Genomic DNA, 14091 nt, shown 5'->3' with positions numbered 1-14091 from the left:
GCTCACAGTGGAGTTTTATCATCACCCTTTCTCCCTCCCGCTTCTCTTTCTCCCCCTTCTCCCACTCCCTCTCTCTGTTTCTCTCCCTGTTGGCAACCTCACTGGCTTATTCAGCTCTGCTTTATCTCATAGGTGAAATGTTCACGCAGAAGAGGTTCTTTGGCAGACAAGTTGTGTGTGTGTAAAAGTTGTGTATCTGCCTGAGAGTGTCTGTCATTTGGGCTTCATATTTACCAAAGTCCTGTGTTTACATCCAGGCAAGAAAAAGAAATGCACTTTTTTATGACCTCGAGGCATTATCTTGTGAAATCTGCTGCTTCAAAACCGTGCCAAAAAACTCTGATCCTGCCAAATACAACAGTGTAAACATGTTTTGTTCTGTGTTGATGTTCAGCAAAGTCTCACTTTCTAAATGCTCTGTTAGGAGAAAAGGATTTGAGGTAAGTACTAATATTTGAAGCACTGTAAATTGCAGGTTATTAGTAAATAATACATGACTGATGTGGACAAATTATTGGTCTGGGTGTTCCTGCAATCAGCTCATTTGTCCAAAAGGAATTCAGCCCTCTCATACTCTTATTAGAATAAATAACATGTTAGCTACCAGGGTTTTTTTTTCACTTCACATCTTGCATGTTTAGACTGCGTTTTCCTGCACTTGATATTATTAGATTTGAACACAGTGCCACCCAGAGGCAGCAGCCTGCAGTGCAAATAAACAGTACCTTTCCAGTATGGCTCCATTCTCCATACTGCTGCAACCCTAGTTCCTGTTTCCGCTGGCACGTCAGTCCAAATGCCTGAAGCTAACCCCAGTCAAGTCTTCCACAGGTAAACAGAACATTGCCGGAAATTATGAATATTTTCCTTCAAAATAAAATACATTCAGGTTGTTTATGTTGAAATTGAAGTTCTGTAATGTTTCCAACTATTGCATGTTTTCTATTACAGCTCATGTGTTGTGCTATTTACACCATGTATCCAAGTTTTTACTTTGTTAAGCATTTACCATAACTGTTAGGCCTACCTATATTTTCAACATGTGGGCTATTTATAACCGTAACATTTATTTTAAACATGTATCTATTTGATTTAGCAGTTTGGCCTTTAGCCTTCAGCCTAAGCTAACTATTTCATCTGTTTATCCATCACTTAAGCCTGTCATTAGCTATTTCAACCAGGTATCCATTGCATTTTAGCTAAATATTGTAAACATTTGTTTTTAGCAAGTCACCTTTGTGTGCATTGTGTTTGCCATTATCTCACCAATGATCTATTAGCCAACATTTAGGCTATGTTTACGGCTATGTCAACCATCTAACTTTACTTTTTAACCATGCTTTACTTACCATTTCAACATTTAGCATTGCAAATGTAAGCTTTGTTGCACTTTAATTCATACTTTCTGAGCTTCTCCAAAATATTCCCACATACAACTTGGATGCACAACTTCTTGACTACATTGGTCAGCATTGGTTTTATTTTGAAAGTGCCACCCGGAAGTGAAACATGTAAATATGGTCACCTTACCAAAACAAATATAGCTACAATAGCATCTAGCCAGGAACCGGTTCAACTGACAGCTTGTTTGAGTTAACGCCAACTGGAATATCTCAGAGGACTTTTTTACCTCGCGTCTCTTCATTGGATTATTTAGACCCGACCCACATTTAGGTGTGGGAGTGTTTGTGGGGGGGGGGAGAGCCACGTGTACAGGAACTGTTTCTGACAGCTGACTGGAAATTGCAGGTCTGTGACTGGGGAAGTACAGCGAACATTAGCCAGCTAGCTACCTCTAAACATACAGAGTCCTTCCAACTTTACTCACAGTATCGTTTGTTGGTCTTCCTTCTTGACAGGTTGGTCTCATTTTCTCTTTGTATACTATTCACATAATCCAGGTAGTGTTAATTTACCTTGTTTTGTTAGCTTGTGTTAGCATCTTTAGCTTAGATTCACCTGCACTGCAAAAATCATTCGTATGACGTCACGAAGCTAATCGTTGTTTACGTTAATTTACAGTTAATTGACTCAAGAGCACGCGACTAGCTGCTGGTATATAAGGATTTAAGGTTGTAAAAAATTACGTGAACTAAAGAAGTCAAGGTTTGACAGCTAAGTTGTGTTGCGTTCAAAGTACACGTCAGGTTTCCGTACAACATCAAACGGACGCGTTCAAGTTTGTTGTTTACCTATTAAACTGAGTTATTTACAGTGAGAATTCAGATTCTTTATTTGAGGAAAAGTATTACTGTAATACCACACTGTAAATATACTCAATTTCATGTGAAAGTACTGCATTAAGAATGATACTTGAGTTAAATTGAGTTTAAGTACGGTTAGGTAAGAGTATTAGGGGTAAAATAACTCATTCAAAATATCTAAATATTGTAAAATATGTTAGAGCAAAAGCAACAAATCTTCACATTTAAGAAGTTTGATCTGTGAAATATGTTTGAACATAAAAACGTCTGTTAACCCACTAACGGTTTGAGTGACTTTAATATAACGTTATCTATTCCAAATAATCATATTTAAAAAAAGTTTTTCCTAAGTATTGTGTGTCAAAACCTGCATTTCTAAAGTAACCATTAACTACATCTGTAAAAATACTTAAGTATAGTACTTGAGTAAATGTACTCAGTTACTTCCTACCACTGGTTATTTATGTTGTCATATGTCCTATAAGGCTGCCTCATTCTGCTTATCATACCAGCATAATTTTAGTTGCGGGTTTAAATGCAGTACTTTTACATGTAGTGGACTATTGTCACAGTGTGGTACAGTATGAGTACTTTTACTTCATTTAAGGATAACAACACTTCTTCCATCAATACAAGCCAGTATTACCCAAATGCCTGTCCTACTAAATGTGACTTTGCATATAAGATATAACAGTAGGCTCCTTGGCTCCTTTGTATATTCCTGGGTAATGAAAATATTTTTGCTACCTTTGTTTTACAACACAATTCCCACTTTCCCAGTCCTCCAGATAACATGCATAGAAAGGTTGAGTGAACGGGATTTTCCATTGGGCGGGATGCAATTCGGGGAAAATCCCATGTGACAGGAAAGCAGCAATAAAGTCAGTTCAGGGTGTGTGAGGATATTGCATCATTATCTTTTATCATAGGGGGGGGGGGCGTGTTGTGCAGTGGGTTGTGTGTAGGTGTTCGCATCAGGGGGTCACAGGTTCAAACCCCACTGCAGTCAGCATGTCGTTGTGTCCCTGAGACACTTCACCCCAAATTGCTCCTGTGGGGATTGCCCACAGTATTGAGTATGTAAGTCGCTTCTAACAAGTGACATGTAATGTAATGTAATGTAATAATGTCATAGCTGACTTTGATATATACACAGTGTATGGTTGATACGAGTGTTGAGAAGACAACGCTTTATAAAGTTGTAGGGCTTCCTCTCCGTTTGTCCAGAAAAATACAAGAAGATTTGGGGCCTCAAATTCAGCGAATAATTAGATCTGTTGGTTTGTAAAACGTTCAAAACTGGCCAAAACATCACAACACCTTGCTCAAAACAAAAGCCAACATTATCACTTCTGTCAAATGTAGATGGTACTTTCTAGTGAAACATGTCTCACTCAAATAATGCATCATTGAAAAATCCTACATGTAAAAGCCTTACAGTATGTAACATTGGTGTAATTTAGACCAAATGTCCACTGTATGTAATTTTTCTTAAAGGTTTATATACGTTACATTTCATATTAGTCATGTTGTGATGGAAGAAAATTGTTTATTAAATTAGTGTATTTTTCTTTTTTAACATGATTCGGTAACAGATAGACATGTTCTCATAGATTTGCTTATGATAAATGAATGTCTTTCAACTATATGCCGCTATAATTCTCATAAGTGTCCTCTTTTCTTATCCTGAAAAATGTAAGATCACTCAGGCCAGCTGTAATACTTTTAAAATTGTCAAACTGAGAGAAGCGCTTCCTGAAGCATGAGACATCACGTTGTATTTCCTCTTTAACATAAGCACCAACACAATGTAGCAGAACTGTTTGTTTAAAGGGAGTGACTCTTTGGTATCATCTTCCCTTCACTAGTTGATAGCTTTATTTAAAGTCTTGGCTCACGTAACTAAACACTTGTTCCATCTTCAGGCAACTATGGCTGTCTGGAGGAAACTGTGGTGCAGGAACCTGCTGTCGGTGTCCCTGCTGCTCTGCGTGCTGCTCCTCACCGGAGACGTTCACGCACGGCCTGCCAACATGTCGGCGGCTAAAGAAAAGTCTCCGGCAAGCAAGGACGACAACGAGATTCTCCCCCCGGACCACCTGAACGGGGTGAAGATGGAGATGGACGGCCACCTCAACAAGGACTTCCACCAGGAGGTTTTCCTGGGGAAAGAGATCGAGGAATTCGAGGAGGACTCTGAGCCGAGGAGGAACAGGAAGAAGCTGATTGAGATTTTCACAAAGTAAGACATTCTGTCACAGTCAGGTCGTACAGCATTCCTGAACGAGACGCTTGTGCTGCAGAACGAGCAAGAGAAGGGAGTATTGTGGAAGTTTCACTTCAGAAAAAACACGAGGCAGTACAACAGAGTCGCTGTATTTAAATGAAGAATTCACTTCAGCTGAAAAAAACAAGCTTTGCAAACATTCAGTGTCGTTTTACAGGTTGTTACAGCCAAGATGAGATGAGTGAAAAGGCCTCTTCATATTTCTGTATCTAATATAGAGTGGCTAAACCAAAAAGCAACTCAATATTCAAAGGACTTCTGAGTCACCAGGTAGAGAATCTTACGCAGTGATAAATCCAATGTCCAGGCAAGTAAATAGTGCAGGTTTCAAACGATCGTTTTGGTAAATAAACATGTGGCTTTCCCAATTATCCCTTCAACATCTACAAATATATGCTCAAATTCACGGTGCCCAAAGCTGCCTTCAGAAAAACCCATAAACAAAGTAACTGAAATAATGATCAAATTGTACAAACAGCAATAATAAAACAAGCAAAGGTTTAACTATAAAGTATTCCAAATCAATAAATAGCTTCATCGTAATTCTTCGGTATGACTTAAAAAGCTTCCCCTCCCCCTCCTTATTCCCTTTATTTGACCTTAAATGGTAAAGAAATGTTCAAGTATTAGAGCCTGACCAGTTCAAACAGAAGAACACAAGTCCGTAAAGCATATTGGTCATTACAGCTGATTTAAGTGTTAATGTTCAAGAACTTAAAGCTACACTTAGAGTTAATGTTTCTTTGTTAATCGATCTTCTCAGAGTTGATTCGAACAAGGACAAGAGCGTCAGTGCCAAAGAGATGCAGCGGTGGATCATGGAGAAGACGGAGGAGCACTTCAAGGAGGCCATGGTGGAGAACAAGAACAGTTTCCGTGGTGTGGACCCCGATGCTAACGGTGAGAGAGAAAACCCTCTTATCATTTAATGCACGCTCACTGTGATCAAATCAGGAAGTCAGGCTTTCCCCGACTGAATGAATGTTTTTCTGTTGAGTCAGAATTCATGCTTTTGTCTTTAGGCCAAGTGACATGGGACGAGTACAGAGTCAAATTCCTGGCCAGCAAAGGTTTCAACGAGAAGGAAATTGCTGAGAAAGTGAAGAATAATGAAGATCTGAAACTGGATGAGGAAAGTAAGTATTCAATGATGTCAAATGTCGTGCATTTTTTCAAGGATGTCCCAGAATATGTGCTGCAGATAGATCTCCAGGGAATACTTTAAGATGCTTTTCCTTGCCGTTGCAGCTCAGGAGGTTTTGGAGAGCCTGAAGGACCGCTGGTTCCAGGCCGACAACAGCCCCAACGACCAGCTGCTGAACGAGCAGGAGTTCCTGTCCTTCCTGCACCCTGAGCACAGCAAGGGCATGCTGCAGTACATGGTCAAGGAGATTGTGCGCGACCTAGGTACGTTTTTACTTCATGTCCTAGACTAAATCATTTTTTCTGTGTGCCGTTTGTTGGCAGCGGAAACCAACTGTTAAAAAGGGCGCTATTATGCTTTTGGAGATTTCCCTTTCCTGTTATATAGGTTTTTTTACGCCTTCGTTTGACACCTTTGTTTACTTCCCGAACATAGTGACATCCAAGGGTGTAACTTTGGTTTGAGAAGTGGGGGGGACACAAAACAGGGGGTTCTCCGCAATGAAACATTTTCTCGATTTAATTCCATTTCCTGCCTTTCTACAAATATATTAGGGACTATAGTGTTAACAAATCCAAGAAAAATGTGTAGTGTATATAATGAGTGTGCACACTTATCTAGTATCCTATCCATGTGAACCTGTTTTACGACAGGAGAGAGCTCTCCCTCTCCTTATTGTTGAAACAGCTTCTAATCTCCGTTAGCTCCGGGCTAGCACCAGATGCTAACAACAACCCACGTAACTCTCTCAGTCTCTCTCTCAGTCTCTCTCTCTGTCTCTCTATATATTTGTCTGTCTCTCTCTCACTCTCTCAAAGTCCGACAGGAAAGAGCTCTCCCTCTCCTTATTGTTGAAACAGCTAATAATCTCCGTTAGCTCCGAGCTAGCACCAAATGCTAACAACAACCCCCTCTCTCTCTCTTTCTATCTCTCTCTCACAAGATGCGCTCGTGCCACACACACACAGACGCTCCTCCTTGACGATGACCGCTTGCGTAAAAAAATAATAATAAACACATTTAAAAAGTGGGGGGGACACAAATGGGATTTTGAAAAGTGGGGGGGACATGTCCCCCCTGTCCCCAGTGGAAATGACGCCCATGGTGACATCACTACTGTATGTAATACTCGCACTTCTATTAGCTCGCGCTCCAACACATTGTCTCTTAGCGGTTGACCAATCACAACAGAGCCGTCCAGCTAACCAATCAGAGCAGACTGGGCTCTGGTTTCAGACAGAGGGTGAAAAGAGGTGCTGCAGCACAGGCAGTATGAGAAAAATAAAGAGCTTTTTGAACATTAAAGCATGGAGACATGTCACAGTAGAGACACTACATACAAATACATGTCTCCTTTAAGGTTGACATGGGGAAGTTGTTGGCTTATTTACACTCAGCAGATACAAAGGGCTATAAAGCTTTATTCAAATGCTGCACAGTTCCCTTTTTGTACTTGTGTAGTCACCCTGTTTAAACATGGCTGATCATCAGAGGTGCAGAAAAAGATAAGGCTTCACCAATTTAATTAGTAGTATCGTATTTATAGAATTGAACTCCAGTCAAGCCATGGTTGTCTGAAGTCGGCTGCTAAGCAGGTGTTACTGTGGGTTTTGAAGCTTGTTCACTGAAAGCAGTAAATGTGTACTTAAACAAACTGTTCTACAAGACAACCACCGAGTTATATGGTCCATTGGAAACATACACACACACACACACACACACACATTTACACACAAACACACTCACAGGGAGGCTGCACATCTGCTCAGAAGTAAACTCAGCTTGACAACTTCCACAGGGCCGAGGTATAAAACAATCTTTGAGAGGTTGCAACAACTCGCGCACGTCAGCGTAGACTCGCTCAGTTATTTATTCACTCCGTTCTTAACCTCTTCTCTGGTTCTAATGAGGAGCTCCTGGGAAGCCTGTTCATGTGCATGAAAGCTTTTCGGAAAGAGGCACACACAAAGATTAGATGCCTACTGTGTTTACATGCAGAGACATTTCTATCCTCATAAGGTGGCCTGTTTCCGTGTCAGTGCAGGCAGTTTGCGTTACCCAGTTTAGGTTACACTCGTACTACAGTGTGACGGGCACATACAACTTGTTCAGCTGGTTTTTAACAAGGAATTTGAATATGTATCTTTCTTCTCATGGTTTGGTCATGCTTTTTGCACAAAGAACACGCCATACTAATACAACGTGGCAATTTGGCCTCAGAAAGGACAGCCTGAAGTGGCGGGAACATTAGTTATGTGGTATGTGAGCGGCAACTAATGATTGTTTTTTATTGACATTTATTCCTCAGAGCAATTTCATTTGTTGATGAATTATAAAATGTCCATCAGGAGTTCCCAGAGTTTAAAGGGACATTTAAAAGTCCTTGTTATTGTCTGAATAACAGTTTTAAACACAAAGCCTACAAGTTTTTTATCATATGTAACAAAAAAAATCTAAAATATCTTCACATTTTAGAGCCTGAAACATATTTGATTCTTTTTGAATTATTATCAGAATTAGTGCTGATGAATGTTCTGGTGATGATCCACTTTCATTCAAAGAAAAACCGCCCGTTATTGGAGCATTTCCATTCAAACATGGTGATAAGCAGTAGTAGATAATGTCACTATGTGCAGATGTGTTTGTTATAATATAATAGTGGATCTGTATATTTGAATGTACCTTACTTGATGTGTATTTGGATAAGCAATCCTCTATGATTGGGCCCATTTATGAATGCATTTGTAGGGTTAATAAAAGGTCAGATATCAAATGTGTATTGTTTTCTGCGTGCAGACCAGGACGGAGATAAGAAGCTGACGCTCTCAGAGTTCATCTCGCTGCCTGTGGGCACCGTGGAGAACCAGCAGGCGCAGGACATCGATGACGACTGGGTGCGGGAGAGGAAGAAGGAGTTCCAGGACGTCATCGACTCAGACCAGAACGGAATCGTAACCATGGCCGAACTGGAGGTGAGGGATGAAGAGGAGAAAAGTCTAACACTAATAACACAGCTCACTGGAGTTTATGATGATTGTGGAACTGGTAGTAAAAACACTGTGTCACTCCAAATAAAGAATTACAAGGAAATTAAATGTCAACTTCCCAGAACAAAGAAAGGGACTGTTTTTAAGTACACTTCTGCTCTAAGACTAATATTTGCTTACATGCTGTCAGTGAAGCAGGGGAAGTAGGCATTCAAATGCAATGGTGCGTCTGTTTAAAACCAGCAAACATAAGATAAATAAATAAGATCAAACAAAATAAATGAAATTAAAAAAGCAGAAGTCTCTGTTAGTTTGAGCCTGAGAGGGAAAGTGCTTCTATTGGCTAGCGCTCCAACACACTGTACGTGATAGGCTAAGGACATCTCTAAGCAGTTGAGCATTCACAACAGAGCCGGCCAGCTAACCAATCAGAGCAGACTGGGCTCTGGTTTCAGACAGAGGGTGAAAAGAGGTGCTGCAGTATGAGGAAAATAAAGAGCTTTTTGAACATTAAAGCATGGAGACATGTCCCAGTAGAGACACTACATACTGATATGAGCATTATAGGGCCCCTTTAAGATGTTCATTACTGTAGCTATTGAAGCCTTTGAATCTTGAATCACTTTTTCATTATAATTATTGTTTTTACATTTTGTCTGAAGTTTCAAAACACTGTCTTTTATTATTAAGTTGATCAGCAAGCACTCGTAAAACTCCATAATCAACTTATAATTGCCATTTAATTTCAGATGTAATTGAAATAGTTCTGGATTACTTACTTTTCCCTTCCTTCCCCCGTACAGGAGTACATGGACCCGATGAACGAGCACAACGCTCTGAACGAGGCCAAGCAGATGATTGCGGTCGCAGACGAAAACCAGAATCACAACTTGGAGCTGGACGAGATTCTCAAGTACAGCGAATACTTCACGGGCAGCAAGCTCATGGATTACGCCAGAAATGTTCACGAGGAGTTTTAGAGACAGTGAATCCCCTCTCTAACGGCTTCAGAGACACGCCAGATGGGGCAGAAGTAGCAAACTAATCATGGGATGTTTTAGTGTGCAGCCCCTGTTAGATCCAATAGAGTGGTGCAGGGGTGATGGATTTGTTTAGGCTGACCTGTGAGTTAGCATCTTCAAAAAGCAACACGTTTTTTCCATTGGATTTAGGAATATCGCCTAAAATAAGATCTTTGGCAAACACACGTTAATGATACTTTCTTCAGCAGGATAATCTCCACACATCTCCACCACTTTGATGATTTTTTTTTTAAGCGTAAATGCAATCGCTGTAAGTAAAACGCTAACATTAGGATATAAACAAACTACATCAAGGTCTCATGACTGCATATTAGCCCCGCTAAGCTAACCGTGGCTAATGTGTGTTGTGATAATGTTAAGTAGTCGTTTTAATCACTTTCTAGCACATTTTTCTGACATAGTGGTTCCTAAGTTGGCTATTTATTTAATGTATTGGAGCAAAACCTGAACATCTCTTATGCTTTTTTAAAATCACAAACGTTATTTCTAACCAAAATAAAGTTTGAAAAAACGTTGAGTCAGAGATGAGGGAACCAGAAGGGGTCAAATAAATTAAACTAATAACCTAGAACTCATTCCTGCACCACTCTATGAAAACATCCATCCATCAGCCCTGGACTGCCAGCCAATAAAGTTAATATGGTCTGTGAGACTTTTTTCTTTTAAATGTTAGGCCCTAAATCTAACTGTATTTGTGTGATATTGTGAAATGTGTGTATATGAGAGATCGTAACCCCTAATAGACGCTTCCGTTCCTGATGCAGTGGGGAGACTTCGCAGCGACACCATGTTTATTCTGCAGGATCTGCCCTTTTTTTTTTTTTTTTTTTTTTTTATCTGGCGAGTCTGTACACAGTGTAAATATGTAATTGTAGCAACGCCTCTGTCGCAGAGAGAAGCTGAGTAAATATATTATTAATGCTGCTAAGAGGACAAACATTATAGAGATGCTATGAAAAACAAACTGTTTAGTGTTGACGCTCAGTTCTAATCCCCCAAAATAAAAGGTGATTTTTTTTTTTTTTTTGTACCACTCTGCTAGTTTTCATTGTAGATAATATCCGTCCTACTTATAAACAGGGTAAAAGTACAGATGTATAGCTTTTAAAAGTTATAAAAGCCTCAATGATGTACAGTGATCCTGCTCAGCACATGTTTTCATCAACAGTTTGCGTTCAGAGTAATATATGAGAGCAGTGTGCCTTTTTCCCAGCAGACATTTTGACTTCTTGCCGTGTGTGAAAGGTCAAAATGTCCCCTGTGTGTAAAGGCCTATTGTTTTGTTCTTCATTACAAATCTTAATTCATGCTTGTGTTAAGATGTAGATAAAGAGGAATGTATTTATTTGGAGAGCTACATCTTTGAGTATCATAAGTGTTTTGTTGGGTCTCGTGTTGGTTTACAAAGAACGGGTGCTCCTTCTTCATCATATTTGATCTGTTGACTAACATTTGAAGTCTTTTGGTTAATTCACTTGTTTCAAATGCATGGACAATGTTATCACATGTCTAATCAATTCAGCTCGGATCACACTGTCCTCGGCCCTGTTTGGATTGTAAAATAAGATTTATGAAAACAGAATGTGACACAGCTTTATAAAAATGTATTGCAATTACTGGTTAACAATAAATATTTCTTATTAATTAAATGAAGCTCAGCGCAAGTTCTTTCAGGGAGACTGTTTCCCACGCTCTCATTCACAATTCTCTCTCACTCACTCGCCCTTCCTTCAATAAGCAAGGGAGACCAATCAGTCCCGTTAAATCTGCTCTTCTCTCCCTCGCCAGCATCATTCAGAGAATTGATGCAACCCACCTCCACCTCCTTCACCTCCAGTCATCAGATCCAGAAGAACCCTCATCATTAAGGACCTGAATTCCCCTTCAGCACTTCACCACCACCAGTGTCTACTCTAGACCCCGGGGGGGTCCTAGTCGGCTTCTCCTCCCCCCTAAATCCATCACAGTATGATGGGGTCTAATCTCCAAAATGTATATTACCCCTCGGGCAATAAATATGCTATCAAACTCACGGAATAAGTCTCTCGTGATTGAAATAGCACCTGGTGTTTGTTTTCTGTTTTAGCCGCAAGTAATGATCGCTTTCATCACAGATTGTTTGGTCAACTAAATGTCATCGTGCAAAAGGTTATTACATGTACATATATTGGTAGAAAAAGTACTTTTTATTTTATTTTTTATTATTTATTCTACTATTTCAACAATTCAGACAGTTTATACATCTACAAAACAAATAAAATTAGTATAATGTACTTAGTGGTGTTGATACTTTTAGTAGTACTTTTAGTAGCAACACCACAGTATAAAAATACTCTTACTTATTATAAGTAATCAAAATATACCTAAGAGGACCAAAAGTAAAATAAGTTATGTATAATCGTCCATTTTAAAATGACCAGATTATAATTATTGATACATTAATATGTTTAATCACTTAAAATGGACCTATCATGCTATATTATAATAATATAGTGTAGGACCATACCTTATTTTTCAAAATACCAAACAGATCATGCATTTTAGCCATGCCTCATTTCACTCAATTTGCACTTATTTAGCCCTGTTTTAGCAAGGGCTGATTCAGTGAGAACAGCACCATCTACTGGCCTGGCATATGTACTACAGCGTCTCCAGCGCTTTCGAACGGCAATGGCCGTGGCTGTCTCCTCCTGATTGGTGGAGTTGGCCCAATAGCCGTAGCGCCACCGTCCTGACGTCAGGACAGTGTTCAAATCTGGATCAGTTTTTATCAGATCCGTTGCAGCCCCTTTTTTAGAGATTTGGGTATGGAGGAAAATAGAGAGGGTTGTGTTTTCTGACACTTGGTGAGTTCCCTGGAACACCGGGGACACATATTCATGTATAAAAGACGTACAAAAGTGCATTTTGCATGATAGGTCCCCTTTAAGTAAAAAGTACCCATAACTACCAGCTGTTTTAAAGAGTACCTGACCTCCCTTTATATTAATAGAACAATAATGTCATTATTAGCTAATGAATGTTTCCACGCTGAACAACGGCAACATGACAACGTTTTCATTGGTCCCTCTTCTTTAGAGAAGACCAGGAAATGATGGATACACGGATCGTGTTCAAATCAAAAGGCACGCAATGACTCTAAATAATAATGATCACGCCACCAGACACACATTCAAACTAAAGGAACCAGCCTGTTTGGAAAATGTAAGAAGTAGAAAGTACAGGTATTAGTGTTTAAAATGTAAGAAGTCAAAGTAAAAAGTTGTCAGAAAGATAGGTAGTGGAGTAAAGTACTGATACCATAGAAAAGTACTTAAGTACCGTAACGAAGTATTTGTACTCCACTACTTCCCACGTCAAGCTCATGTCAAAGTTGAAGTTGGGGGCTTTTATTTTGAAAACGGATTGTGGGCGTGGCTATACCAACTTGCCAAGCCAAACCTCCTTATCAAATATCTATTTTTCGCCACTCCCCACATGTGCAGTCTTTCATGAGTTTTCAGATATCTTAGGCCCTTCAAAAGTGCCCCTAAAGAATTACAATAATACCACCAGTTTTAGACGGTCCTCGTCCCCATTTTTGTTGGTGCTCGGGCCCATAGCAAATAATACAAATTGTAAATACTAAACTACACAAAAATATCAAATCAAGTACAACACTTGAGATTAACTAAGTTGCTTTCCACGGATAAAAAAAGGACTTAAAAAATGACTGCCCGACTGCTGCGGTGGCTAAAATTGAGAATAATCGCTGAGCAGAAGCCATTTAATTTTCTGTGGATAATAGATTAGATCACTCATTATTTCCGCTGTGGACATTTCAGTGGGATACAGTCAAATTAAAAAGCATCCAATGAAGACAAGGAAGTCTTCAGCTACATCCAAGACGGTTTTATTTAAGCCTACACTTCCAACTACTGCCACCATGTTTACTTTATTTACAACACTTATTTCAAAAGGCTTTCTTTCTGTTCTCCTCCATGCATCCTTCCTTTGTGGTTCCCCCTCCCCCAGCTCACAGGTGTGTCTCATGTATCTCCTCACTTTCCCCACTTTCTCTTCATGTTAAGCTAAAAGAAGGGCCATTACATAATTTATCTTCTCCCCCTTTCAGCTTTACACCCAAATATGTATAAAATAATGTCACGTGTATAGATACTAATAAAGCAGCACGTTGCCATGCCTTTCTTTCAAGAACAGCATGTTAAAAAATGTTTTCCAAAAGTTGATTCTGTGAGTTATGGCGCGTCTCCACTACAGCGCGGAGCACGGTTTAAGAGGGCTGTGACGTCAGCGGCCCGTCTTTGGTTGCGTTTCCACTTGGCCTAGTACCGGCCGGCGGGTCCTAATTCACAGTTTTTCTGGCCTCATAAAATCGTGGTTCTAGGGCCAGAGACAACGAGGCTGAGTCGGGCTGAGTATGCTA

The 14091-nt window shown here is 39.8% G+C and overlaps 1 protein-coding gene across 1 annotated transcript; it reads left to right on the top strand.

Annotated features, from left to right (window-relative positions):
* The first annotated feature begins 1565 nt into the window (after window positions 1-1565).
* On the top strand, window positions 1566-11314 carry sdf4 (stromal cell derived factor 4). Its single transcript, XM_034131889.1, has 7 exons — window positions 1566-1859; window positions 4130-4446; window positions 5255-5391; window positions 5514-5627; window positions 5740-5898; window positions 8432-8607; window positions 9426-11314. The coding sequence occupies exons 2-7, from the start codon at window positions 4136-4138 to the stop codon at window positions 9600-9602; spliced, it is 1074 nt and encodes a 357-aa protein (XP_033987780.1). The 5' UTR covers window positions 1566-1859; window positions 4130-4135; the 3' UTR covers window positions 9603-11314.
* Window positions 11315-14091: the final 2777 nt, after the last annotated feature.

The sequence above is a fragment of the Trematomus bernacchii genome, unplaced genomic scaffold (genome assembly GCF_902827165.1).
Source record: "Trematomus bernacchii unplaced genomic scaffold, fTreBer1.1, whole genome shotgun sequence".
Classification (NCBI taxonomy): domain Eukaryota; kingdom Metazoa; phylum Chordata; class Actinopteri; order Perciformes; family Nototheniidae; genus Trematomus; species Trematomus bernacchii.
Note: the sequence above shows the minus strand (reverse complement) of the source record. Positions and strands in the feature narration are given on the sequence as shown.

Bases quoted from the DNA above. Each gene is read 5' to 3' on its own strand.
- sdf4 (XM_034131889.1), top strand. From the start codon at position 4,136: ATGGCTGTCTGGAGGAAACTGTGGTGCAGGAACCTGCTGTCGGTGTCC. The intron at 4,447-5,254 runs GTAAGACATTCT...CGATCTTCTCAG, and splicing joins CTGATTGAGATTTTCACAAA to AGTTGATTCGAACAAGGACA. The intron at 5,899-8,431 runs GTACGTTTTTAC...TTCTGCGTGCAG, and splicing joins GGAGATTGTGCGCGACCTAG to ACCAGGACGGAGATAAGAAG.